Raw genomic sequence first — 27,672 nt, forward strand, 5'->3', positions numbered from 1 at the left:
CAACCTTAGCTGCACCCTAGCTTCACCTGGGAACTTAAAAAGGTGGTGTTTTGATGGGGATTGCATTGAATGTGTGGATTGCTTTGGCTAGTAGAGACATTTTTCACAATGTTTGTTCTTCCAGTCCATGAGCATGGAATGTTTTTCCATTTCTTTTTTTTTTTTAAATATTTTATTTATCTATTTGAGAGAGAGCATGAGTAGGGGCAGGAGCAGAAGCAGACTCCCCGCTCAGCAGGAAGCCAAGGCAGGGCTCCATCCGGGAGCTCTGGGATCAGGACCTGAACTGAGGGCAGACGCTTCACCACCCGGGCCACCCAGGTGCCCTGTTTTTCCATTTCTTTGTGTCTTTTTCAGTTTCTTTCCTAAGTGTTCTATAGTTATCAGAATACAGATCTTTTACCTCTTTTGTTAGGTTTTGGGAACTTAAAAAGGAAACACCAACCCAATGCCAGAGCCCTACCCCAGCCCAGGTAAGTGATCTGAACTGCTGTTAGTTTTCCGATTATCCGTCACGTGATTCTAACCCGCGGCTGCATCTGGAAGCATTGTCGTCCGGCCCTCTTCACGGGGTGCAGCTGAATCCCATCCTGGATGGGGCGTCTGGGGGGGGGGGTGTTGCGGAGGACCCTGCTCCGGCCAAACCGTGAAGTGAGTAAGTTTTTCCTGGCCCTGCTGTCGTCTGCGCTTGCGTGGCCCTCTCCGCTTTCCTGGAAACTTCTCTGCTGAGCTGCGGCTCTGTTTCTCAGCCGTCCTGATCCTGTGCTCTGACCACGGTGAAGCTCTCAGGCTCCGAGGAAACTCTTTCTTGCTAAAAAATAATCCTACAGAGCTCTCTCCCTTTTCGGTGTAGTATTATCCCTCTCAAAAACAAACAACAGAAAAACACCCTAAGAGCCAAAAATAATCCACCGCATAATAGAAAAAAATTGTGAAATGCCACATAATGCAGCTGGTGAGTTCGAAACAAAATGGAGGAGAGGGGGAAGGTGCGCCTGGCTCCCATCGGGTCCCTTCTGGTCGGCAACAGTCTACTCCAGAGGGCCGTTCTGGGGGGTGACTCTGGCAAGTTACTTAACCTCTCTGTGCCTCAGTTTCCTCATCTGTGAAATGGAGACGATGTGAACCCTGACACACAGAGTTGTGCGCACTACAAATGGAAAGCATTTGGGGAGTATCGGCCACGATAAGCACTCAATGCCCATTAGCAGTTATTACTATCATCACTATTATCATCATTTCAAATTCTTGAATTTATAATTAAGTGAGGGGGAGTTCCACATGGAGCGAGCAAATACATTAAAACAGGGAAAGCGTTTCTAGGGGAGAGTGTTGAAAAATATTTTGAGCTGTGACATCCTCACTGGCTTACGTGTCTGGCTCCAATATCCCAAGGCAATGTTTAATTTATGCCCTCCATTTAGATGTGTAATTTCCAAAAGCTTTTGAAAAAATCCCCCCCCCCCCTTTTAGCTGTATCATCAACCTTGTATGTCTGTGAGTCTTGGGAAGTGAGAGAGATGAGAATGAACAACGGCATAGCTGGGCAGAAACAAGTGCCTCTCTAATTGCCTGGTTAACTCAACACAGAAATTAACGAATTCAAGAAGCATTTAATAATCAACTCTGTGCCAGATGTCGTGCTTAGGAAGTGGGGGTGCCACAGGGAGGAGACGCAGCCCGCGCCCTGATGGCGCTCGCTCGCAGTCCAGGGAGCCAAGAGAAGGGGTGTCGTCCAATCTCAAGTCAGCCCAGAGCGGTGGAGACGTGCTTAGGCTCCCCCTGTCGTCAGCATTTGTTCTAAGCCTTCCAGATAAACCGTAGTGTGTGAGGACATGATGAATAGGTTGGACTCGTTTCTCCTCTCAGAGATCTCACTTTTTCAAGAAGGCTGGCTGACCAGTCAAGCAACTTATGTATTCCTTTGCAGGAAATCTGCTTCTCACCAACCACAAAAAAGTTGGAAGCAGGAGCAGAAATGCCCAGCGATGACCCATGTGCCTTCTGCCCTCGCAAGAATACAAAGGTTTGTCCCCTGACACAGCAGGCTTCTTGGTGCCTGATCTGAATGCACTGAATGTCAAAATTGGGTGGTGTTTCCCTATTTTTTTCTTTTGAGACATTTCCTACAGAAGGCTTAAATGGGTGTTTTCATTTTACTTTGTTTTTAAGTTTCCCTAAATTCTTAGAAGCTTCTGAATGGCTTAAAAGTATTTTTAGATTATGCTAAGAGTGGAGCCTAATTTTACACAAAAGAAGCTCTTAAAATTGCCTAAAAATCTGATTTTTGTTAATAGAGTCACTTTGGGACTGAACATTTTTAAGATTCCTTTTAGTTTTAAAGAGTCCTAAGACCTACATCATAATCTAAGAGATCTTTATTTACTTTTGAAATTTCATTCGCTGTGACCTTCCACGCCTGACCTCACTCCACCTCTTTCCTGAAGCCTCTGTATTATAACAACCAGCTAACTCCCAAGGAGGGACTTCTGTAGGCTTAGTGTCTAATGGAGTATTACTGTGACTTTTCTTTGAAAACTCATTTTTATCCGTATCAAATCTACTTTCCCATCTATTTGTTTTGTAAACTCCAATTTGCTTTTTAAAAGTATGGTGTGGTGGCAGGTCTCAAAGATGAACCCCAATAGACCACGCTTTGCGATTCGTGCCCTGTGCAGCCCTCTCTTTCATGGACAGGGACCTGGCCTGTGACTTGCTTTAGCCAACAGGATGGGGTGAGAGTGGTGGGGAGCCCATTCTGTTTCGAGGGTTTAAGAGGACTGGCAGGTCTGTTTCCTCCTCTCAGAACATTTGTTGTGGGGAGTCCTGGGCTGACATAAAAGTAAATTCACTACTCCAATGGAGGGACCACTTGGAGAAACCATGTAAAGAGGCTCTGAGACTACAGGGGGAAGGGGTCAGATCCAGCTGCCTCTACGTCCTGGCTGAACCTCCAGATGACTCCAGTCTAGCTGCCATCTGACTTTAAGTACATAAAAGATGCCGTGAGAGGCCAACAGAAGAACCACCCAGCTGAGCCCCGCAAGCCACAGGAAAGAGGGACAATCAAATGCCCTAAGTCTGGAGGCAGTTATGCAGCATAGTTAATAATATAGGACAAACCTGTTGACTGTAAGACTCCAAATGAAAAGACAGTGAGTGGGTGTCCTCCAAATAATTCATACAAGTAACCTGAAGAATTTTTACGGGGAAGCGAGCTTTCAGTGCACTCAGTTTCTAGGTTAGTGAATAGCATTTTTATTCTCGGTCAAAAAACTCATCAAAAAGTGGGATTCTCTCTGTCCTGGTCCTCACCAGTGCTTGTGGTTTCCTCTCACTTTTTCTCAACTCCTCTGAGTCAGAGCTAGAACTGTCCCAGAGAAGCTGGCCCCGGGCCTCTTGTTCACGGAGCCATGTTTCCATTTTGCCAGTTTTCCGGGGACAGCAGTCATTCCTTGCTTGATGTTCCCCCAAATCTTCATTCTGTGAATTTCCTACAAAAAATTTAAAGTTTAATTAATTTTTTCTCCTAACAGTAAATATATATCATAATATATATATACACACACATATGAATTTAACTTTATATATGTATAAAGCTCTGTAAGCATTAAAAATTTTTTTTGTTATTTAAAATTTTTTAAAATCTTCTGAAAGCCACAAGAATAATACAATACATACCTATATATCCCAACTCATTGACAACATTTTGTCACAGTGTTGCTTTCATTTTATACACGCACGCATACGCACATGCTTTTCAGCTGAGCTATTTGAGAATTAGTTGCAGTTACATCCCCCCGAATCCATCACCACAAATCTAACAGCAAGGGCGCTTTTCCTACTTAACTACAACTATTACACTTAGGAAATTTAACATTGATATATTAGTGTTTTCTAATATATGGTCCACTTTCTAATATTCATGTTTGTCCCAGTAATGCTCTTTATAGCTGTTTTTGTTTGGCTGTTAGTGTTTTATTTTTTAGATCCATGATCCAATCTAGGATTACTATTGCATAATCTTCCCTATCTGTTTCTTTTCTTCTCTTCTTTCTGTCCCTCCTGCCTCCTCCTTCTTCTCTCTCTCCCTCATTCTCATTCTTGATCCCTCCCTTCCCCTTCCTTCAACCTCCCTTCACTGTCTTCTTCTTTTTCCCTAACACTGACATTATCTTAAAGAATCCAGATGGATTGTTTTGCAGAATGGCCCTAAATTTGGGTTTGTCTGTTTCCTTGTGATTAAATTAAGGTGAAGCATTTTTGGCAAGAATATTGCACAGGTGATGTTACCTAGTGCTATTTATTGGACAACTGCTATGTGCTACGTGCATGATACACATTTTTCCTGACCTTCACATGCACTCTCACCTCATATAGAATCACACACGAGGCCTTTTAGAAACACAAATACTGGGCTGCACCCCAGACCTATAGAACTAGGGAGCTCAAAGGGTCATCCATTTTATTTTACTTTCTATACTTTCTAGAAGAGATTTAATACTTGATTTTTGCCATAGGATTTTATGTATGGACATATGTATGTAGCTTTCTATTTAAGCTCTACCTAGTGCCCTTTTAAAATGCACTTCAGGGTGCACCTGTGTGGCTCAGTTGGTTAAGCGTCCAACTCTTGATTTCAGCTCAGATCATGATCTCAGGGGTGTGGGATCAAGTCCTGAGACAGGCTCTGTGCTCAGTGGGGAGTCTGCTTGAGATATTCTCTCTTTCTCTCTCTTCCTCTCTCTCTCTGCTCTCTGCCCCCCTATTCATGTTCTCTCTCTCTTTCTCCCCCTCAAGTAAATAAATACATCTTTTAAAAAAATAAAAAGTAAAATGTACTTCAGAACAACAGGTGCTTTTTTCAAGCAAGGCTGGCTTCTAAGAAAACAAAAGCAGTGACCACTTCTGAGCTAGGAAAATCATCCTGGGCCAAACCCAGAATGTCTCCTCCATCTGGTTGAACCAGCCATAACGTTTGGATGTCATCTTAAGGATAATTGTTTAGCAAATTGTACAGCATATTTTATTTACCCATGATAGCTGACGTTGCATAGTGCTTCACGAGAAAGTCAAGCGTTTCAATGCCAGCTTTGGGCCTTGTGATTCATCCGTTTCCTTTCTGCCTCAGTGAGGGGCTACCCTGTTCCCCACCTTGGATGTTATTATAAGTATTGTTATTGTCTATACATGTAGTAGTGACAAAGACCAGAGTTAATTCACGTCTGTGGCCCCAATCTCTCTACTGAGCTGCAATACACACACACACACACACACACACACACATATATATAATTGGACGCCTCCATTTTTGTCTCCTGGCAACCTGTCAGACTCACCTTCTCTTTCTCTTTCAAACCCACATCTTCTCCCGTTACCGTAATTCAGCAAATTACCCCACCTTTGCCCCATTGTCTGCCTAGTTCTTCAAGAGTAACCCAAGAAACCTCCTGGTCTTCTTTCTCTTTCCACACACTCACATCCGATTGGCCACTGGGTTCCGCCAATTCTAGCTCCTAAATATCTCACATCTGGCTCCTTCTCTTCTGTCACCCTGCTCTCCTGGTCCAAGCACCATCTCTCACTTGCACTTCTGCTGTGTCCTTATCACTTGTCTCCCCACATCCTCTTGCATTCTCCTCCCATTCACCCTCCACAGGGTGGACAGAGTGATGCTTAAAAATGTAAGCCTGGTTATGTGGCTCCCCTGACCTTTCAATGGCTTCCTGTTGATCTTAACTCAAGTTCAAAGTCCTTATTTGACACAACTTGCAAGACCCTGTGTGCTCCAGAGACATCTCTGATGGCTACCTGAAACTTTCTTTCCCACCCCGTGTCTAGAATCTGCCAGGTTCCTTCCCACTCAAGAGCTTTTGCATGTACCATGACCGTTAACAGTTCTGAATGTTCCAGCACCTTGGTCCTCACACGTGCATGGATTCCTATCGCCTTTGTCCAGCTACTTCCTGTCTCAGCCTAAATATCACTCCCTCATGGAAACCTTCTGACTCTCTCAGATTGTGAGGTCTCCCAGTTATACTGTCATCGGACTTCTCCTTGTTCATTGTATGTACTATTGCAAAGCCAGAAACCACATGTATGAATAGATGAGTGAACGAGTGAGCCATCAGAGAACTTGGGGAGGCGAGAAGTACTGTGGGACTGGGAAAGACTTCATTCTTTGGGGCCAGGGGGTGTAATCATCTCTGCTCTGCAAGCGAGCCAAGAACTACTAGAGGCATCATTCAGACTTTGAATGGCAATTTTCTGCTGACTAAGGCAGGAGCTTTGAAACAGGAAGAGAATGTTTGTTAATGGTGGGATCTAATGCAATATTAATAATAGCTATAATCCCACACCACTCTTGAGGTTATGATAACGCAGGCCTAAAGTTAGTGCGTGAGGCCAAATTCACATGTTCAGTTTTCTCCTTGAATATCTCTTAAATCATTCATACAGTATTATATACATAGTTTTATATACCTAACATTACAGTTTAAGAACTTCTTAGCTAGATGTCTTTTTACTTGTTACATTTTCATAAATCCCTGCTTGATTCTCTGGGGTTACTAAACTTAAGGAAAAACAAAAAGAAAAATACGTTTAAAAACCTAAATGGGTTTTGGGTGAGCAGAACAGAGGAGTGTGTGTCCAACTTCAAAATTAATTTGGGAAGAGAGAAAAGCAACAGAGGCCAGTGGAGGGAAAATAGGGAGTAGTACACGGATTCTCTAAAGCATTAAAAATGTTTGATGGTTATGAATTTTATAATACATATATGTTTTAGCAAAATGTATCACCATGGCATCAAACCCATAATTTCACAGTTATTTCACAGACAAGGCTAAATTTAAAACATACACATAAAACCCCTCAGGATACTTTAAAGAAAAATACTAAGTAGATAATGGTGCCGGTGGCCTGAGAAGACCAGAATTGTGAAGATGACAGTGTTTTGAAGGTGCTGCTTCCCCCAAAGTAAACAGTTATTTTCACTATAAGACCTCAGTTCTATCTTTCTTCAGTTGTATGTATTTCCATGCATGGGTCTGGCACTTTACATTTAAATGTGCTTTTATACATATTGGATTAATTTTCCCATAAACCCTACATGGTAGACAAGGCTTTCTTCCTATTTTACAGATGTGGAGACTGAGGCTCAGAGAGGTTAAGTAACTAGAGTTAGCTATAACCTCTATCTATATATAGAATAAAGCTATCTAGACAAATATATAGCTAATGTTTATTGAGAGGCTACTATGTACCAGGCACCATTCTAGAAACAAAAAGAGGCCCTGGCTCTCAGGGAGTTTATTGAGAAACGTATTGTTTGGGGCTCAAATGAAGAACTTTGATTTCAAATTCACTGCTTTTTCTACCCACTACCTTACACTAGATTATGGTTTCTGAAAAAGGCAGGAGCCACATAAACGTGTTAAATCTCATGAAATTGTACACCCCAAGAACAATGTTTGCTTTGTGTAAGTTAGGAACAAGTGAGCCATCATCTAAGTTATAAGTAATGTATTGTATGACTTATATGTAATTATTATACAATTATACAAGTCATGAGTAATTCATTGTATAAATAGATACGAAATGTATTTAAAGAGTGTAAATGTAAGATACACGTAAAATTTCATTTAAAAGAGGCAGCCGAAAACAAAGAGTGACTTCTATCTTATAAGAAACCTTTAACTCTCATCCCACTTTCTCAAAGAGGGAACAAGGATGGGCAAATATAACATTAAATAGAGGAGGTGTGTACAGCAGAATTAATGACCAGAACTGGACGAGCAGAGAGCTCCTGTAAATCTATGATCTTGACTTAGCTCCGCTTTTAGGAGAAAGCACAATGAATTGCTTTCAGTAGACAGAGAGAGAAAGCAAAGACGCTACCTGGGAATAAGTAAAACGGAATTATTGCTCAGCACAGGCCTATCGCGGGGGTGAAACCAGTAGGCTTGGTGGAGGGGTGGCCTGCTCTGGACAGGGGAGGTTAGGAGTCACTCCCCTGTGTTTGCAGACTTTGCCAAGGTTGTCCTGGGCAGAGCTCCAAGACCCTGGATTCGTGATGAGGGTGTATGAGGGGGTGGGGATGGCGGAGTGAGCCTTTTGAGTCAGAGATACCTGGCCTCGAATCTGGCTCGTCACATGAGAGCTCGCACTGACTCCTGCACAGGCCGCGTGAGGATTAAGGCCTCAGTGCGTGTCGCGGGTGGATGACAGCGCCGGCTTTATAGCGAGCACTCAACAAACCTTAACTAGAGGGGCGCCTGGGTGGTGCAGTCAGTTAAGTGTCTGACGCTTGGTTTCGGCTCAGGTCACGATCTCAGGGTGGTGAGATCAAGCCCCACGTCTGGCTCCCCACTCAGCATGAAGTCTGTTTGAGATTCTCTCTCTCCCTCTACCCCTCCCCCCACTCAATGCTCTCTCTCTCTCTCTCTTCCTCTTTCTCTAAAATAAATAAGCAAATAAATTTTTAAACCCTAACCAGAATAAGACGAAGCAGCTTTGAAAAGCATCAGGAATGCAGAGAAACCCCCTTCTATGTGCCACCACCCTTCCTGGGCCCCTCCAGATCTGGGGCATCTTCCAAAGATTCCACCAACGTTGGTTTTTCTTGGCTTGCCCTCAAGCAACGACTAAGGATCTAGCTTCAGTGGAGACCTTTTTGGGGTTGTTCTGGCAATATGTTTTATTTTTTTTTATTATTTATTTATTTATTTTTTTAAGACTTTATTTATTTACTTGACAGAGAGAGAGAGAGAGAGACAGCCAGGGAGAGAGGGAACACAAGCAGGGGGAGTGGGAGAGGAAGAAGCAGACTTCCAGCAGAGGAGCCTGATGTGGGGCTCGATCCCAGAATGCCGGGATCATGCCCTGAGCCGAAGGCAGACACTTAATGACTGCGCCACCCAGGCGCCCCTGGCAATATGTTTTAAATCGTAAAAGTTGTTTATCTCTGTGCCTCCTGAGCATACTTCATCCCGGCGGCACCAGGAGTATAGTTTGAATAGATTCCCCAAGTAGCAAGTAGATTTTCAATTATTCCGCCTTTTCTTATTTAATTAACTTATTGATGAAGCATCCTGTTCCTCTGAGCAGGAGCAGCGTCTCTTTCAGCTGGCAACCTTGCATCTGAGAAGCTCCAGATCTCCAGAGACAAGGCCAGCATTTCTGTAGATGTCTCAGTGGTCAGTCCCGCTGTGGTGGGGATTTGGCTCACAGCACAGCCAGCTGTGTGCGTGACCAGTGTTATATATTCAAAGGGTGGCTTTGCCCTGGGGGAATATGGACAGGACAAACTTAATGGGGTTGTAACTGGTGAGACCACAGAGCACAGAGGGTATGAAGATGATGCCTGTTGGAAATCACTGAGCGGTCTGCCCTGGTTGGAGGCGAAGTTGGGCGCAAGAATGGCAGCAGAGACAGCCACAAAGGAGGCAACAAGTAGATCCTGAAGGCTCAGAGTACCAGGGTAGAGAGTTCATTTTTTAAAGTTTTATTTATTTATTGTTTTTTAGAAAGGGGTGGGCCAAGGGAGAGGGAGAATCTAAAGCAGTCTCCATGTCCTGTGGGAGCCCTATACGGGGCTGCATCTCAGGACCCTGCGATCGTGACCTGAGCAGAAGTCAAGAGTCAGATGCTTAACAGACCAAGCCACCCAGGCGCGCCCAGGGTATAGAGTTTAGACTTTGTGCTCAGGCAGATGGAGGCTCACTGAAGATTTTTTTAAAATATTTTATTTATTTATTTGAGAGACAGAGAGCATGAGCAGGGGGAGGGGCAGAGGGAGAAGCAGATTCCCCGCTGAGCAGGGATTCCTGACATGGGACTCAATCCCAGGACCCTGGGATCATGACCTGGTCCAAAGGCAGATGCTTAACCGACTGAGCCACCCAGGCGCCCCTCACTGAGGATTGTTTTCAAGCAAGAGAATGATATAGTCAGATTGGCATTTTATAAGATTACTTGGCTGTTAGCGCTGTGCTTCTGAAATGATCATGCTTGAGAATCACCTTGGCATCTTGATAAAATGCATACCCTGGTTCAGTAGGTCCAGAGTGTGGCTTGAAATCCTGCATTTCTAATAAGCTCCCAGGTGATGCGGATGCTGCCGGTCTGTGGCCAATACTTTGATTACCCAGCAGAGCAGGGGTTCTTAAACTTTGGGGGTATCAGAATCACCTAAGGGGGTGTTAAACCCAGATGGCTGGCTTCTGCCCTTACATTTTCTGATTCAGTCACTCTGGCTGGGGCCCAGCCACTCCCCGGGGTGATGCTGGTGCTGGGGGCCTGTACCGAGAACCATCAGGACAGAGGGCTGATGGAGGAAGGGGAAGACTTGAGGAAGGAACTCAGTCAGGAGGCTGGAACAATAGCCCTGGTGTGACACAGTGCCCTGCAGGTGGCACTGGGAATGTGGGAAAGGTGAGAGTTTGGTGCCAGGACTTTGTGACTGACCAGCTGCGAGGAGAAGGGCTGGAAAGGCCCCAGGTCTCTGCCCTGAGAGTGTGGAGGCCTCACCCATACCGGCAGGTGCAGCAGGAGCAAGCCTGGGGTGGTCCGTGATGCTGGCTTCAGTTTTAGATGGTCCAAATGAGCCTCAGAGGGCTGCAGAGGGGGTGGGGAGGGGGAGGGAGGGTGTCTGCAGATGGCAGCAGACTGGCTGATACCGGTTTGCTACCTAATAGAATTCCCCGTGCTTCATTCTCTTTAACCACAAGCTGAGGCTCTTGGCCCCTTCTCTCCCTGGGGATGGAGCAAGGATGGTGGATGCCCGCGTAGCCCCAGAAACCTCTAAAAAGAGACCCCTTCCTACAGTGTTTGAGTTTCTGTCCTTTCCTCCCAGCTGCCTCAAATTACATGACAGTGTGATCCCTACTTTCCAGGAAGTACAGTATCAGCAGAAACCCAAGGCTACTTGCTGTCCCTCCACCCCGCTACCCGCCACCGGAAGTTTATTTGATGAAGTTTTAAAAACACTTGAAATATTTTATTTTGCTAAAAAAAATTTACAGGACTGACCTGGACTTCTTCTGTTCAAGGTCTCATCCGGCAACAAGGTTGGAAGATCCCTGTCGTCATTTCTTGGGATGCTTTGAAGGATTTTCTTGGCTTTGTGGTCCCTTGGTTTTTGCTGATTAATTCTTGCCTCCCTGTGAAGACTTTTCTTCTGAAAATGATCAGCTATAATGGATTAGCGTTCTCCCCCTGAGCTCCTGTCACCAGAATAGGTCACCAGGTCAGCCACTTCGCAAGTGTATGCTTATGTGTACTCTGGTCCCCTAACCAGAACACAGTTTTCTTTTTCCACAGAAACTTTCTCTAGGCACAGGCTTGTTAGGAGAGAGGAGAGTATGCCCACAGATTCAAAAAGGTATGGCTTGATTTAAGAGGAGGACTTTTGTAAAAAACATTTGTTGGTAGGCCACCAGTATACTTGGAATTGCAAAAGGCAGTGACTTTGGCTTAAATACCAGAGTGAGGAATGGAATATGACAAGTACAGCAGACATTATGGTAAAGGGGTTTGTTGCAAGAGATGGTACTTGTAGGATAATCCCATGGGGTGCGTTATGGAAGATGCCTAGGTATAAAAATAAAGACCGACTCACCCCTCTCTGTTTTCCTAAACCAAGACAAGTGATCTAACCTCATTTTCCTGCTAGAGCCAGAATGTCATGCGAGCAATTTGTGAAGGAAAAAAAAAGGAAAGAAAGAAAAAACAGAGAGCCTTGGGACACAGATCCATCCTTGTGACTGAAAACAAAGAAAAGGCTCAACAGGGTCGGTAGCAGAAGGGATCCTGCTGAGGCTTCCCAGCTCCGAAGTTGGGGCTTCCGTAACGATGACCAAATTTACAGTGCTAAGTAAAGCCTGCGGATGGATGCTAAACCATTCAAGGTCAGGGCAGTGATTATGTGGAGTAAACGTGGTAAATACCACACTCTTCCCTCTTCTCATACTTACCTCTTGTCTGTTCCGGTTCATTTCCAGCATTCGCATCTTATGTAAATATTGTCTTTTCCCGGGAGTGTACCCTGGAGTTTGCATCTTCTTTTCCAGTTCCTGCTGTGAACGATGACACACTCGTTAGAATGGGGTAATTTGTTACTGACTCTGCAATCCACAACTTGCAATTTTTTTTTTTTTGAACAGAGTGAGATCTTAACCAGCCATCAGTTATAATCCGCAGAGCTCTCTTGTGATGTCAAAGGTGGATCGTTGTAGTTCCCCACCCAGTCCTTCGTGTAGCTGTCAGTGAACAGAGATTTCTTGTGTGTATAATGTAGTGTTTAAGGCTCCGGTGGAGTTTTGCAAACCTTAAATGGAACTATGTTTCCACATCTCATTTTGATGGAATATCCCTTACCCTGTCAATAGATGCTTATCGCTATCTCCCCAGAAATGTGTTCTGGTTGGATAATATTGTCTTCTTTCTTCCCGCCTCTTCTGCATGGCATTGTCTGGCTATGAGATCAGAGGGGAGCCACTGAATGCCTAAATGGAATCCATTTCTATAGCCCATACTCCCATATACCAATACGAGCCCTGGTATATTAGGAAGTTGATTATTTGTGACTTTGGTAATCTCCCCTGGTGCATCAGAAACCCAGTTGGACAGTGTAGACAGTTAGTAAGGGCACCCAGGGGTGAAAACACCCTTGTCCGTTTTGCTGTGGCCAGGAGAGGGAAGGGATATGCAGTCAGATGTGCTCAGTGATACCTTTCTTTGCTGCCCTGTGGACGGGGACTGTGTTGGCTGTTGCGAGCCTCCTGAGGGGATCATCTCTACAGTGCTGTCCGCACTGCAAACCTGCCCTTGACGTCTGACCAAAGTAGCCATCCGAGCAACAGCACCTAGCTGGCTCCAGAATGAATCAGGGGTGGAAAGTGTGGAAAATCTACTACCTCCCAGTTTTCACAGCTACACGAGGAGAGTTTTCTCAGCAGAATCTGACAAATGAATAAAAGGAGAAAGCTCTTCAGAAGCCCTTTTCCAAGGATTCCTTTTTGGTGAGGTGATGGTAAAAGTTAGGAACACCTTATAGAGATGATTTCCCCTAAAAACTGAGAATGAAGAGAAAGATTTAACCTGAGGGGAAGAATAAAAGGAAAGAGTTATGCTAGATTTTTCACAAATTTGAACACTTTTAGAATTACCAGTGTCCAAGTAAAATTCCTCTCTCTTACCTGCAACTTCCTGTCTTCACCAGGAAGTGGAGAAGGGCCCAGGGTTTAGCTCAGAGACAAGAGTCTTTGCCAGTTGGAGGCAGGCCCAGGAGGGAATGGATAGCTTTGGAAGGTCCTAACTCTGAATGACTTCCTGGTTTGATTTGTCTTTGAGGTCTTCTGTGCAGGAGTGTATGAAACGGAGAGCCCCCCTCCTCCCCCACCCCCTCCAGTGAGCGCTGCAGTCACCTTTGCTCTGTGAGTTGTTCTGGCTTCGTGCTGGCTCAGGAGCGTTTCAGAAGTAATTACTCGTGGCAGGTCAACGGGTTCAAGCTTCTAGAAGTCCAACATTTAGAACATTCAGCATTCCTCATGCCATGAGATGATGAAACATAAAAGCCAGACATTAAACTATCTTAACACTTTGCAAAAGCAGCACTTACTTCTGAGAGCACGTTAGGGAAGGCGATTTCAACAGGATTACGGTTGTATCCGTGCAAAAGACTTTTCAACTTATCTGGGTTCTTTATTGTTCTATTGCCCTGCTGCCAGTGACTTACTGATCCAAATATTGGTCAGAGAGTCAAAACGCTAAGAACCCTTTTCTGTCTGCATCGAGGGACCCAGTTCAAAGTTATCAAGCAACATGGGTCTTGGAGTCTTAGAGATGAAAGAGGCACAGGAATTTGTTTTATTCATTCCTTAACCACCCAGCTGAACTCTTCCAGTGTTTAGGGACGTGACCTGTATTTAAGATCTCCAGAGAAGCTCCCTCAGCCTCCCACCAGAATAATCACTGGCAGCCACGAGGCACATTTAAAATGAAAGTGCAGCTTACAATCTTAGACTTACGAGTCTTAGACTTATGAATCTTAGACATGGGATTTTTTTTTCTAGAACGGGCTTGTCTTTATGGGGAGATCATGTTGGAGTTTCAAGGGGTCACTAAACCTGGGAAGTCAGTGATGAACCGGCGGATCTGCCTTCAGCCCTACTTGCCTCGGGTGACTTAATGCTCCGGAAGTGGTCGAGCAGGCCTGGGAGACAAAGGCGGGTGTCTCCACACTGACGTGCGGGCAGGGACCTTGGAGGGCTGTAGAATTTATTTATTCACTCAGCGAGTACATACTGAACAAACTATTGTGTGCCAGGCATGGGAGTGCGATGGACAACAAACACAGCATGGTCCCTATGGAGCTTACAATCTGTGGGGGAACAAATAAATTTTGCTTGTATGATTATTCACTAACAATCATGAACTGTGATCAGAGCTATGGGGCTATGACAACTAGAGGACTCCACCTGGGAAATGCGGGGTGCTATGAGCTGAATTGTGCCCCCCACCCCAATTCATATGTTGAGGTCTTAACCACCAGCATCTCAGAATGTGACCTTATTTGGAAATAGGGTGCTTGCAGATGTAATTAGTTAAGATGCGGTCATACTGGAGCAGGGTGACCTTTCATCCAATATGCCTGGTGTCCTCATTAAAAAAGAAATTTGGACGTACACCCACATGCACACAGGGACAGCACCATGTGAAGATGAAGGTGGAGGTCGGGATGATGCTTCTACAAGCCAAGGAGTGGCAAAGATGGCTAGGAAACCACCAGAAGTGAAGAGAGAAGAGACATGGAACAGATTCTTCCTTTCGGCTCTCAGAAGGAACCAACCCTGCACACATCTTGATCTTGGACTTCCCGCACCTAGAACTGTGAGATAATGCATTTCTATTGTGTTAATCCCCACAGTTTGTTGTACTTTGTTACAGCAGCCCTAGAAAATTAATGCAAGGTGGGGGAGGAGTAAGGGGGCAGTCCAAGAAAGTTTCCTGGGGCAGTAATTTTTAGCAGAAGTTGGACATTGGAAATTTTAGGGGACTAAGGTGTTCCAGGTAGAGGGCACAACATACACAATAACCCTAAGTTAGGAAAGAGCAGGATCTGTTGAGGGAACTACAGGAAGTCAGTTGACTACAGTTCCGAGTGAGGGGAAGAACTGCTCAAATGAGGCTGGAGAGGTGGTAGGCAGGGGCCAGGTCTTGCAGTGCCCAATGGAGCATTCCAAAAATCTAAACATTCTTAAGAGCAATGGGAATCCACTGACGTATATCAAGCAAAGTAGTGACATGATTACATTTGCTTTTAAAAAATGATCACTCTAGCTGTACCTTGTAAACTAGAGAAGAGCAATCACAGATGCAGGAAAGGCAGTTAGGAAGACAACGGTGATGGGCTTGGGGCTCATGGAGGGACATCGATGGCCTCTACAAATGTTTAAAACTGACCAAACAAGATTTGTTATAGTTGATGAGGAAGAGTGAAGGGTCCAAATGGCCTCCAAATACAAAAGATGGATGGTGTTGTCATTCACTGAAATGGGAACCCTAGGGAAGACAAGGTGTGAATGGGATATAACAAGAGGATACAAATTCAGTTTAGAGCAGGTTGAGTTTGAGGTGCCTTTGAGGCATACCAGTTTAGATGTTGAGTAGACAATGAGCTGTACAAGCATGGAGCTCACAGGGGAGGTCTGTGCTAGAGCTGTGTATTTGGGGATCACCCCCGGGTAGAGAATACTTGAAACCATAATCATGGGTAAGACCATCTTGACCATAAGGTCAAGAGTGAGAAGAGTAGAGCCAAGGACTGAAGACTGGAGGAGCTCCAACACTGAGAAGCTAGTGGATGGGGACAAGCTGGCCAAGGACACGGAGCAGAGATGGCTCGAGAAGTAGGAGGAAAACGAGGACACCATACTGCGGCAGTGTGAGCACCACTCCCACCTTAGTCCAACACGAAAGGCAAACGATGACTTAGTTTGAAATTATTTTTCGTTTTAGTCTGATTGGTCGCATTATCAAGGGGTAGACCTGGAAGCCAGCTTGGCTGTCAAGGTGACCAGAGTGGAAAGAGCGGGGGGTGGGGGGAGGCCGGAAATGGATGCTGAGCAGCCCGCACTCATGGCCAGCATGACCTGTGCCTCCTGCTACTTCTCTGTAGAACAATTTCCTGGTTTCTGGGCTGGGCCTGAGCTGTCCTAGGGTGAACAACCTGCACTCCTCTCTGCCGGCACAGCCCAAACTCACCTGGCAAGGAAGAAAACGAGGGCAAAGGATTTGGAGACAGGGAGGAGAGACAAAGGGCAAGAACTCATCTTTAGGTTAGACGTGTGCCTGTGCCACACAATTTGCATTTGTGGTAGGAAGTGGTTCCCTGTTCCATTCTCGCCTTGGTGGAGTAAGTGGGGGTTTTAACATAAGAACTGTGCAAGGGTGTAATGAGAGTCTGCTTCTCTGTTTCTCTCTTGGCCTCTTGCCCTGCTCATTCTCTCTCTCTCAAATAAATAAATAAGTTTTAAATTTTCTCCATATATTTTCATAGCTTGGGAGTTAATTTCTTTTTAGTGCTGAATAATATTCCATTATATGGATATACCACAGTTTCTTCATCCATTCATCTCCCTAAGGACATCTTGGTTACACCCACATTTTGGAAATTGTGACTAAAGCTGCCATACACATCACTGTGCAGGTTTTTGTGTGGACATCAATTTTCAATTCGTTTGGGCAAATACTAAGTTTCAGAATTGCTGGACTGTGCGGGAAGAGGATGTTTAGTTTTATAAGTTCTTGTTGCTCCCCATCCTTGACAGCGTTTGGTGTGTCAGTGTTTTGGATTTTGGTTATTCTAATATGTGTATAGTGGTATCTCATTGTTGCTTTAATTTCCATTTCCCTGATGACAAGATGTTGAACATATTTTCATATGCCTACTTGCCCTCTTTTATCCTCTCTACTTGCCTTCTTATTCTCTTGACAATGTCAAGAGCAGAGCAGAAGGTTTGAATTTCAATGAAGTTCAGCTTCTCAGTTGTTTCTTTGGAATATATCTCCAGGGGATTCTGATGATTTTCTAGGTTGGGGTCCACTGGCTCCTGTACTGCCTCAAGTGAATAAAGGGACTACATCAGAGTAGACCACAGAGGATTGTTTGTGGTGCTTTATTGAAAAATTGAGTCTGAAGACTCCAGCTATTTAAATATTTTCAGCTATTTGAAATAACCTATCTGTAAATTCTTAGGGCCAGCTTTTTCTTCGAAAATATAAATATATATTCTTCTATTTTCAGCCTCATTTTGTTTAAACCCATAATTCTGATAAGAGTTAAAGGGTGTCTTTAAGAACTCTCTCCAGGCACTCACTTTCTTCCCGGCCTTTGAAAAGAACTGAAGCGTCACACTATTCCTCCACAAAGGGCACTAGATGGCAGCAACCAACACTGCAAATAGGATCCCTCCCATAAGTATTTGCGCTTGGCCTGAGAAGCACTGCAGAAAAAAATTGTTGGAAAATTGGCTTCTCTAGACAAACCAGTCAAATGAAATTGCCCCAGAATTCTGAGTTCATATCAATGTTCCTTTTCCCCGCTTGGGAAGCAAACTGCCTCACTTGATCATCTTCACAGAGAATACAAGGGAAGGAATTACTGGAGAATTGGTATGGTAGAATGACACTTTCTTCTTTTTTTTTTAATCTCATGTTATAAAAAATGTATTATCTGTCTAAGGGTTTCTAGGTTATTTGGTTTCTCAAGTGAAACAAATGGTCAGGCGAATCAGTTGAAGTGTCAGCTGGGAAACTCCGAAATGGAGATTAAATCCAGCAGAAGTCACTGAGCTTGGTGACATACTAACCTGAGATGGCTGCATCTGTGTAGTAACAGGAAGAAAAAGATGGGCAGGAGAAGCTCAAAGAAATTGTAAAATTTGTTTGGCACCAAGACTTAAGAATGTATGTCCTTTAAGGTTCTCAGAAGAAGGTAAAGGTGTCCAGGGCAGCCTTGAAGCAAGAAATCATGAGCCCAAGGAGGAATTTCTGGTCAAGACATTGCAATGAGTTCACATATCAAAACTTTCTTTACGCCAAACATCTAGCAATGGAAAATAAAACATAAAGCCAAAAAGATGTGGCTGGGCTTGAATACAAGATATATATCTCCAGGGCCCAGAAAACAAACCAGAAGACATACTTAGTGGAAGCTGATCCATAAGGTGTTTGGGGCTCCTGATGGCTGTGAGTTATTTCTAGAGATTAAAGGGGACCTAAAAATGCTCCATGTAAGATGGCAAACTACAGCCAGGATCACAGCTTGACATCAAGGGCTGAGTTGTTCTCTATGCTTCTACCCAGCACAAGAGAGGTGCATTACAATATAAGTTGGAAGATTTGTTTTACAAGTGTTATCAAAACATTGAATGTGAAGAATATTAAGCAGCCACGAAAAAGGATGAGATCTTGCCATTTGCTCCAATGTAGATGGACCTAGAGAGTATAGTGTCAAGTGAAATAAGCCAGACTGAGAAAGCAAATACCATGATTTCACTCAAGATATTCATAACAGGAGGGGAAACCCCCCATAATGTTATTTTGATGGTCAACATTGATTTGCCTAGGCTACAGCTCCAAGTTATTCAAACACTAACCTAGGTGTTGCTGTGACATTATTTTGTAGAGATGATTAAAGTCCATAAGCATATGGCTTTTATTTTTAAAGATTTTATCTATTGTGAGAGAAAGAGAGATTGTGAAAGCAGGGGGAGGGGCAGAGACAGAGGGAGAGAGAAAACCTCAAGAGGACTCCATGCTGAGTGTGGAGCCTGATTCGGGGCTTGATCTCAGGACCCTGAGGTCACTATCCAAGTCAAAATCAAGAGTTGGACACTTGGGGCGCCTGGGTGGCACAGCGGTTAAGCATCTGCCTTCGGCTCAGGGCGTGATCCCAGCGTTGTGGGATCGAGCCCCACATCAGGCTCCTCCGCTATGAGCCTGCTTCTTCCTCTCCCACTCCCCCTGCTTGTGTTCCCTCTCTCTCTGGCTGTCTCTATCTCTGTCAAATAAGTAAATAAAAAATCTTTAAAAAAAAAAAAAGAGTTGGACACTTAACTGACTGGGCCACCTGGGCGCCCCCATAATCATTTGACTTTAAGTAAGGAAGATTATTTTAGGTAATCTGGGTGGGCCTGATTCAATCTTAAGACCTTGAAAGGTCTTAAGAGCAAAGCTGAGGCTTCCCTGAAGAATAGAAATTCTACTTATGGACAACAGCTTCAGCTCAGGCCCTGCATGTGCAGCCTGACCTCCCCGATGGCCTGCCCTATGGATTTCAGACTTGCCCTGCCAGTCTCCACAATCACGTAAGCCAATTCCTTGCAATATTATATATATATATATAAAATCTTCTACTGGTTTTGTTTCTCTGGTTGAACACTGACTGATATAGGTACTTAGAAACAAACCGAAAAAAAACCCCCCAAAACCTCACACAAAACCCCCATGGAGAAATTATGAAACGTTATTAAAAGATCTAAAAGAAAAATCAGAGTAAATGGGGATTTATGCAATGTGTGTGGTTTAGAAGACTCAGTATTGTGGTCAATTTTTCCCCAGTTAATCTATGAATGCATTTCAGTCAAAACGTTAGCAAGGTTTTTAATGGACTTGATAAAAAGCTCCAAACTTCCCATGGAATAGCAAGCACCATAAATAATAACGATAATTCTGAAAAGGACTTGCTGTATTAGATACTAAGACTTAAAGATAAGTAATTAAGACAGTGCAGAATTCCTATGGAGATACACAAATAGACCAATGCAACAGAAGAGAGCCTGAAAAAAGACTCATGAAGCTCTGGAAACTGACTATAGGACAGAAGTAGCTTTTTAAGTGAACGGTCAATGAAGGATGACTCCATGAAGAGTGTTGGGACAATAGATTATTCAAATGAAAAAAAAAAGTAAAATTAAATTCCAAATTCACATCTGCACACAAATGAATTTCAGACAGATTAAGACCTAAATGTGAAATGGTAAATATTATAAATTTCACAAAGAAATAAAGAAGAGAAGCACCTGGGTGGCTCAGTTGGTTAAGCGTCTGCTTTCAGCTCAGGTCATGGTCCCCGGGTCCTGGGGTCAAGCCCCGAGTCAGGCCCCCTGCTCAGTGGGGAGTCTGTTTCTCCCTCTGCTCCTTTGCTTGCTTACGCTCGCGCTCTCTTACTCTCAATCTCGCAAGTAAATAAAAAAAATCTTAAAAAAAAGAAAAAAAGTATATCTTTATGACCTTGAGAGAAACAAAACTTTCTTAGACAAAATGCAAGAAATACAAAACATTGGGGCACCAGGGTGACTTAGTCGTTAAGTGTCTGCCTTCGGCTCAGGGCGTGATCCCAGGGTGCTGGGATCGAGCCCCGTATTGGGCTTCCTCCTCCACTGGGAGCCTGCTTCTCCCTCTCCCCCTGCCCCTGCTTGTGTTCCCTTTCTCACTGGCTGTCTCTCCTTCTGTCAAATAAATAAATAAAATATTAAAAAAAAAGAAATACAAAACATAAAGACTAAGATTGAAAAATTTGACAACTTTAAAGTGGAAAACTTTGTACACACACACACACAAAATGAAAAGGCAAATCATAGATGGAGAAAAGATATTTGTAATACATGTAACTAACAGAGCTAGAACTAAGATATATAAAGCACTCTCACAAATCACAAAGAAACAGATAATTGAAAATGGGCGAAGAGTTAGAAAAGACAAGGAAAGGGAACACATTTGTGACTAATTATGTAATACAGAAAACAACTCAATGAAACCATCCAGGTGGGAACTGCCCTCCTTATCTCCCACCAGCAGGGCTTATACTCATCTTTCCCCCTTTGCATTCATTCATTCAACATTTATTCAACTCATATTTATCGATCACCTATTACGTGCCAGATACTGTTCTAGACACTTAGATACATTAGTGAAGACAACAGACAAAAATCTCTGCCTGTGGGAAAGATAATATTCTAGCACTGGCGGGGAGGTGATGAACAGAATACACAGTGAACATAATAGAAGTAAATTGCTTGGTGTGTTAGAAGTCAGTGTTCTGAGGAAAAGAAAAGATAGTGGCAGTTCATGGGGAACCAGGAATGTCAGGGTAAGGGTTGCAACTGTCACGAGGTTATCATGATAAGCCTGTAGGACAGTGAGATTTAAGCAAATCTTGGGAGATGAAAGAGGGAGTCACCTGAGGAAATCATATTACATTGGGTCCCTGGGGGTGGGGGCGGTTGACCGTCTCCACCTTAGGTGGGACCAGAGATGGTTGGATGAGAAGGTGAATCAGGCCAGGACGGACAGTGGTGGTCAACTTTTCAACACGAGATGAGCACGTTGGATTCAGAGTTCCCTGGCAGAGGCTCTCAGAACTCAGCAGCCTTGAGCTGGAGAACTTTAGTTCATGCCCTGCTCTTTACTTGAGGAGTGGATGTTTAGGAAGTGGAGAGTGCCAAACGTGCAACTCAAATTATTTAGGATGCAATTAGATTTGGTTTAATAATTAAAAATACTTTTAGAATTTTCTCTGGCAGAGATTAGGCTATTAATTAGCATGTCATGGGAACCCAGCATTTATTATTCTCTCAAAAACCCATTTGTAGTGGAAAATGTGCTGAGCCTCATTTGTGAAGATAATTATAGTTGATATCTTTGTGAGTGTCTGCCAAGTTCCCAGTGATTTCCCTCTTCTCTGGGAGCTGCTTCCAGAATTTATCAGGGTGGGGGAGGGGGGCTTCTCTGCCCCCATTTCTACTGCATGAGCATATCCTCTGGTCATAGCTTATTGGAACAGAACTGGAATCATGAGCAAAGCTGAGCCAATAAGATCTTTCCTCCCAGGAATTTCGAATTGGAGCCAAGAGAGCCAGGCTAATCTGTCTGTTTGACTGAAACTATAAAATGCAAATTCAGGAATTGAGGGTGGCCATATTTCACCAAGTGGTCTTGAGGAGCAGAGAAAAGTCGATTTGTAGGAAGAATAAAGCAACTGCACAGAGAAGAGTTAGGGGAGACACACAGAGTTGTGTCTTTCGGGTTCCAAGGCAAAGCTGTTACCTGAAGCCCAACTGCCTCCCAGAATTTGGGTTCAACAAACACTCCTATGTCTTCATAATTCCTGACATTGGCAGCTAGTCCATTAGACATACAATTCAGGGATGCTACAGGTCTGCAATAGCAGGGAGAAGGCATTTTGATTTTCATTCCCACCAGGGAGAATGGGGCTCCTTGTCATTCATTCACCATTCATTCATAAGCTTTTTTGGGGGGTTCATATTAAGTGTTAGTGACTGAAGATAGAAGATGGAATAAGACATAGTCTTTGCACTCAAATAATTCATTTGTCTTGATCTTTAAGGTGGTTGGCTGGGATGTGGGGATACAGTCTTTGGTTCTGAAACACGAAAGTTCTCCTTTTGAGCTTGAATTGATTTGAGAATCAAAGCCTAACTTCATCTGCTTTAGGATTGGTAGGTATAAAAAGTACCTTGTGAACTACAGACTGCTACCCAAATACTCGTCACTGGTTACAGTAACATCTCCTGCTCACTGCCTCCACAGGAACATGTATTAAGCACACTCCTTTGAAGAGGTACTTTGATTTAGGAATAAAACGTAAGTTTTTAAATTGTCCAGTTTAGCTAGAGATATGCTCAAAAGTTTTAAAATTACGTATCAATTTGATGTAATTATACTTTATTTTTATTTACATAAAAATGTTTTGAGGTTTCCAATATTTTGGGAAAAATGCTCTTTTTGTGAACAAAAGGTATAATCACTTCAAACAATGATTGGTGAGCTTCTGGAGAAGACAGGTAAATAAAAACCAACTGAAACAGAAATAATCCCCAACAAATGAGCTCAGATACCTCTGGGATTTGTTCGGATGTCTGGGTGAATTGTGTAGCAGGTGGGATTTGTTTCCAATTCCTTTTTCTTTTTCTTTCTTTCTTTTTTTTTTTTTTTTTCCAATTCCTTTTTTCAAATGTCAGGGATAGATCCTGCTTACAGGGGAGCCCAAGCAACCCCTTCTCTTAGCTGATGCTCATTTTCAAGGACCCACTCAGCTCTCTTTCCCCTTCTAGGATGAGAGTTCTTAGAATTTATAGTTCTCTAGAGGGAATTCATTAAATATTTATTAAGGTGAATGCATTAAAGCTCTTGCTTTGCTGCTTGGAATCCAATGTCCTCAATTTCAGCAACCAGTTAACATTTAGAACGATAGAAGGTTAGGGATAGAAGGTCTGTAGAGATCAATGATGCTGATGGTTAAGGGCATGGGCTTTGGAGACCTGGTTGATATCTGACCTCCACCGTCCTTGGACAAGTTAATTCTCTAAACCACATGTATTAAGCAAAGATAATACCTCCTTTCTCTTAGAGGTGTACGAAGATTAAATGACTGACATTGATCAAGTTGCTCAGAGTATATCTGACTTGAAGTAGGTGCTAATTAAATAGTCCTAACTGTTATGATTGTTATTATTGTTCGTTGCAAGTGATTTCTCCGTAGTCCTCTAGCTCATCAGTGCCAAATGCAGGTCTTTTGAATCACATTGTGCCTGTGTCTTTGATACTATATGTTCCCTTCTCTTGGTGGTGGTCTTAAAAATGAAATCATTACAAAAGAAAATCCTAAAGAAATATGGTCTTTGCAACTGACAACATTCTCTTTAACAACATTCTCATTCTTATTAATTTAGTCATTTTCAATATCCCTCCTTTATGATTAGAGTTAAAAAGGGATGTTACCATGAAATCCAAGAAATTCCTTATGAAGCCTTTTAAATTCATCTTACTTGAAGTCTTCGGGGTGGATGCCTTTTAATAATACTTGTTTCTCCGTGTTCCAGTGGGATGTCAAAATACATGGCCCTGGGCACTTGAAGGATTGGGAGAGAAATAAAAACAAACCATAAACAAATTGACTATTAAATTAGGCTAATCATTAGACTCTGTTAATACACTTTGGTACCTTTTTAGTTATATATGTCCAACCTATATGTTAAATGTGAAGATGAAACACATAAGGTAGAGGTCCTATGTGAATGCAAATGATAAAATATTAGCCTAGACTCAGGATTTAATTTCTGCTTCCCTCATTTCTTCTCTGGATTTTTATTGGATGGAATTTATATTGGATTTATATTATAATGGATTGGAAAAATCAATACTGTATTGACTACAAATATTGTTCAAACATAGAATTTGGTCTGGAAAATAGAAACTTTTTCATTTGTTTTAATTTCATGAAATCTCTCCAAAATGAATTGAGGAAATCAGAAAAAATATATCTTTAAGAAATGAAAATAAATTCTCTTTTTGGATGAAATAGATGGATGGTGGATAGATAGATGGATGGGTATTAGATAGAGAGATGATAAATGGAGCATGAGTTTGTGATAGGAGTATGCAATGTTTAGCATTGTATGTTCCCAATTAAATAGTTCCTCCAACTTGGGAAAGAAATTCCCACAAATTGTCCTATAATACAACGTATCAGTAGTCTTTCCTGATGAAGAGAGCCAGGGCTACAGAACTAAGCCTTGTTAGGAAACAGAGCTAGGACTCAAGAGGTCCATTATGGGTTTTATTTTTTAGCTTGATTACTCTGGGACCTTAGGACTGCTACCACGATCAATGCTGCATGAAGAAAATTTTGTCTTTTCCTCTTAGTAATCTGGAAGCATTCTAATTTCTAGATCGTTGGATAGACTATCCTACAGTTTCACTTTGCATTCTAAATGGAAAAATCCCTGCGTAATTATGTGTTTCTATCCTTACAACATTTGAATGACCACCTTAAAAACTTCACCATGTCTGTATTTTCTTTCAAGAGATGCTGGCTTATTGCACAAGACAGAAACAACAGCAATGAAAACAAAAACCATTTTTGATTATTTCTGGCAATATTTTTTTCAGCAGCCTGACTACTCCTTATTTTTATACTATGATTTGAGTGATAACGCCTCATTATTTAATTCAATTCATCCAAAATTGCAGAGGCCGTGTCAGGCAGCTCTATTTTTACCCTTGATTTATAGGTGAAGGAAACTGATGCAGTAATTTTCCCAAACTCATACAATCTGGCATTTGGTGGAGCTGAGTTAGAGTATGGGTCTCTTAAAATTAGTGATCAGAATGTTCACCATTCCTTTGTTATTTTTAATGTGATTTTGTCATTTCAAAAATAAGAATATTTTCCACGTGGGACTCTAATACATTAGAATCAGTTTTCACTATTCAGTTACCAGAATCTTAAAACTCTGGATCCAGGGTTTGGATAAAAAAGGAACTCTTCAATGAAACTAGAGGAAAATTCCCATTCACGTGCTCAGGAAGCTGGAGACATAGAAATAGGCCATATGCCCAGTCAGTGTTGTCAGTTCTACAGAAAATAGCCCTGAGAATCAGTCTGGGTGAGATCCACCCAATACTGAAAGAGAATATGATGCTTTCTGGCCAAGTTGACCAGTAATGGGAACTTATTTGTGTTATTGATCCAGAATATAAGTAAAGAAAAAACTACATAGATATACACATAGGTTTGCATTATATACTTGTATTTCTCTTCCCAAGTTAGAATCACTGTTTAATTATCATTGTGGTTGTCATAAAAATTTTACAGGTCTTACAAAATATCCCAGGATAATTTATAGCCACTTCAGGCTCATAGCTTCCAGTCATAATGGGGGAAAATTCTCTGAGTTCTGCAGATGACAGAACTTAGTTCATATTCTGTGTGAAGAATGTGGGGCTGGGGAGGGGGTGACTCATCCTCTCATCTGTAGGGCAATAAATCAATTCTGTTTGGAGTGGTTTCCAATTCACATTAGGATGAATTCACTCCTCAAGTGTTGCTTTCCAAACAACAAAGCCTGATGCACTAAGTGGTACTGGAGAGAATGATTCAAATTTAGAATCCAACTGAAACATGTGATTGTCATAATTTATCACATCTTATCTATATAATTTTAATCATCTGGCAAAGCTAGGTATACACATTGAAAGGACTGTAAACTAAGCTGAAACAAAATGATTTTTTTCCTTCTCGTGTGGAATGGTAAAAAGCCCTGGGTGCAGGGTTGACACACCCATTCCAAAGTACTTGGAATACTTGACCAACATGCACCCTTAAGTTGAAAGATGTCCCCTTACATTTCAGCAGTTTAGAAACTTTCTGATATGATTATAAAGACAGACAGTCAATACTTCTGACAGATAGTCAAGCTTCCCTTGGCCCAAATCCACAACCTCACGATGGCTGTTCCCCGTACCTGCAGAGTATCTTCCACACCAGGTCTCTCGGAGAGGGGGCAGCTGCCCTTCCAAAGCTTTATTCCGGTCCTGCAGCCTTGCGAACAGATAGGAACTTTTTTCTTCCAGACTCTGATTGAACGCAAAGTCCACAGGGCAGGCGGAGGGAGTCTCTTCCTCTTTGTTTTGCAAAGGTGCGACTTTGGTCACCCGAGGGTGAGCCTTAGAATGGCTTAGGCCCATTTCACTGCAACGATGCTCAAAGCACAACCGTGAGGGAAGTGGTTGGGGGCCTTGAATTTTGCTTGTCCTAATTAAGAGACGTCAGAATTTTACCTCAGCCCCACAAAGCACTTCATGGCATCTTTCTGGCTTTCTTTCACCACACAGTAAACCCTCTGGCCACTGCCTGGGAGGCTGGTTTCTATGGAGATGTCCCTTCACTCTTACTCTGCCATTTCAGACCCAAAGAATCCAGTTAAACATTGACTTGGTTATGCCACTTTCTGAAAGACTCAGTGGTAGGAACAGAAACCACTGTTGATCATTAAACAAATATCTAACACCAGGAAGGCCATTAACAGGGACAGAGAGCAGAGGTTTAAAGAAGTCTTAAACTTGACCCTTTTATTTCATGTACCCTTCAATACCATCTTTGAGAGCTACCAACTGAGAAGAGCTAAATCACCTTCAGAAACAAGGGGATGCATGCTAATCATCATTTGTTAATCTTTAATTTTAATTGAAGAATGTCTTTTCCAAATAGGGTAGGTAACAGCAGAATGGCTAAAATAATTCTGTTTCTCTTTCAATACCTTGAATTGCCTTTGAAAGGGATTGATACATTACAGGAGGGAAAGTAGACAATAGAATTTTTTTCCTGGGGACAAGGGAACAAACTTTTTTTTCTTCTTTTTTTGAAATATAGTTAAGATACAATTTTATATTGGATTCAGGTATACAACAGTGATTCGATTATTCTTTACATTACACTATCCTCACCATGGTAAGCGTAGTTACCATCTGTCACCATACAAGGTTACTACAAACTTACTGACTATATTCCCTATGCTGTACTTTTCATCCCCGTGACTTACTGATTTTGTATCTGGAAGTTTGTACCTCTTAATCCCCTTCACCTCTTTCACTCATTCCCCCACCCCTCTCTCCTTCAGCAGGCACCAGTTTGTTCTCTATCTATGATTCTGTTTTTGTTTTTTGTTTGTTTGTTCATTTGTTCTGTTTTCTAGGTTCTGCATATAAGTGAAATCACATGGTATTAGTCTTTCTCTGCTTATTTCTCTTAGCATAACGGCAAGGTCTGATTCTTTTTTATGGTTAATATTCCATTGTGTGTGT

The 27,672-nt window shown here is 42.6% G+C and overlaps 1 protein-coding gene across 2 annotated transcripts; it reads right to left on the reverse strand.

The window, feature by feature from the left end:
- Positions 1 to 3,249: 3,249 nt before the first annotated feature.
- CCDC198 (coiled-coil domain containing 198) lies at positions 3,250 to 26,650 on the reverse strand. 2 transcript variants are annotated; one of them, XM_034642833.1, is made up of 6 exons: positions 26,334 to 26,650; positions 23,856 to 23,938; positions 13,428 to 13,514; positions 11,976 to 12,074; positions 11,032 to 11,179; positions 3,250 to 3,494 (listed from the first exon to the last, which is right to left on the reverse strand). In XM_034642833.1, exons 1-6 carry the CDS (start codon positions 26,554 to 26,556, stop codon positions 3,259 to 3,261), a joined length of 876 nt encoding a protein of 291 aa, XP_034498724.1. In that variant the 5' UTR covers positions 26,557 to 26,650; the 3' UTR covers positions 3,250 to 3,258. The 2 variants fall into 2 exon arrangements, with proteins under 2 accessions (XP_034498724.1, XP_034498723.1); XM_034642832.1 differs by having other exon boundaries at positions 11,976 to 12,077.
- Between the last annotated feature and the right edge of the window lie 1,022 nt (positions 26,651 to 27,672).

The sequence above is a fragment of the Ailuropoda melanoleuca genome, chromosome 14, assembly GCF_002007445.2.
Source record: "Ailuropoda melanoleuca isolate Jingjing chromosome 14, ASM200744v2, whole genome shotgun sequence".
NCBI classification, from domain to species: domain Eukaryota; kingdom Metazoa; phylum Chordata; class Mammalia; order Carnivora; family Ursidae; genus Ailuropoda; species Ailuropoda melanoleuca.

Excerpts from the sequence above, each read along its gene's own strand:
- CCDC198 (XM_034642832.1), bottom strand. The coding sequence starts at position 26,556 with ATGGGCCTAAGCCATTCTAAGGCTCACCCTCGGGTGACCAAAGTCGCA. Across the intron at positions 13,515-23,855 it reads ATCCACCCCGAAGACTTCAA|AAGCTTGAACCCGTTGACCT; the intron begins GTAAGATGAATT and ends TTGGACTTCTAG. Across the intron at positions 11,180-11,975 it reads TGAACCGGAACAGACAAGAG|AAGAAAAGTCTTCACAGGGA; the intron begins GTAAGTATGAGA and ends GATCATTTTCAG.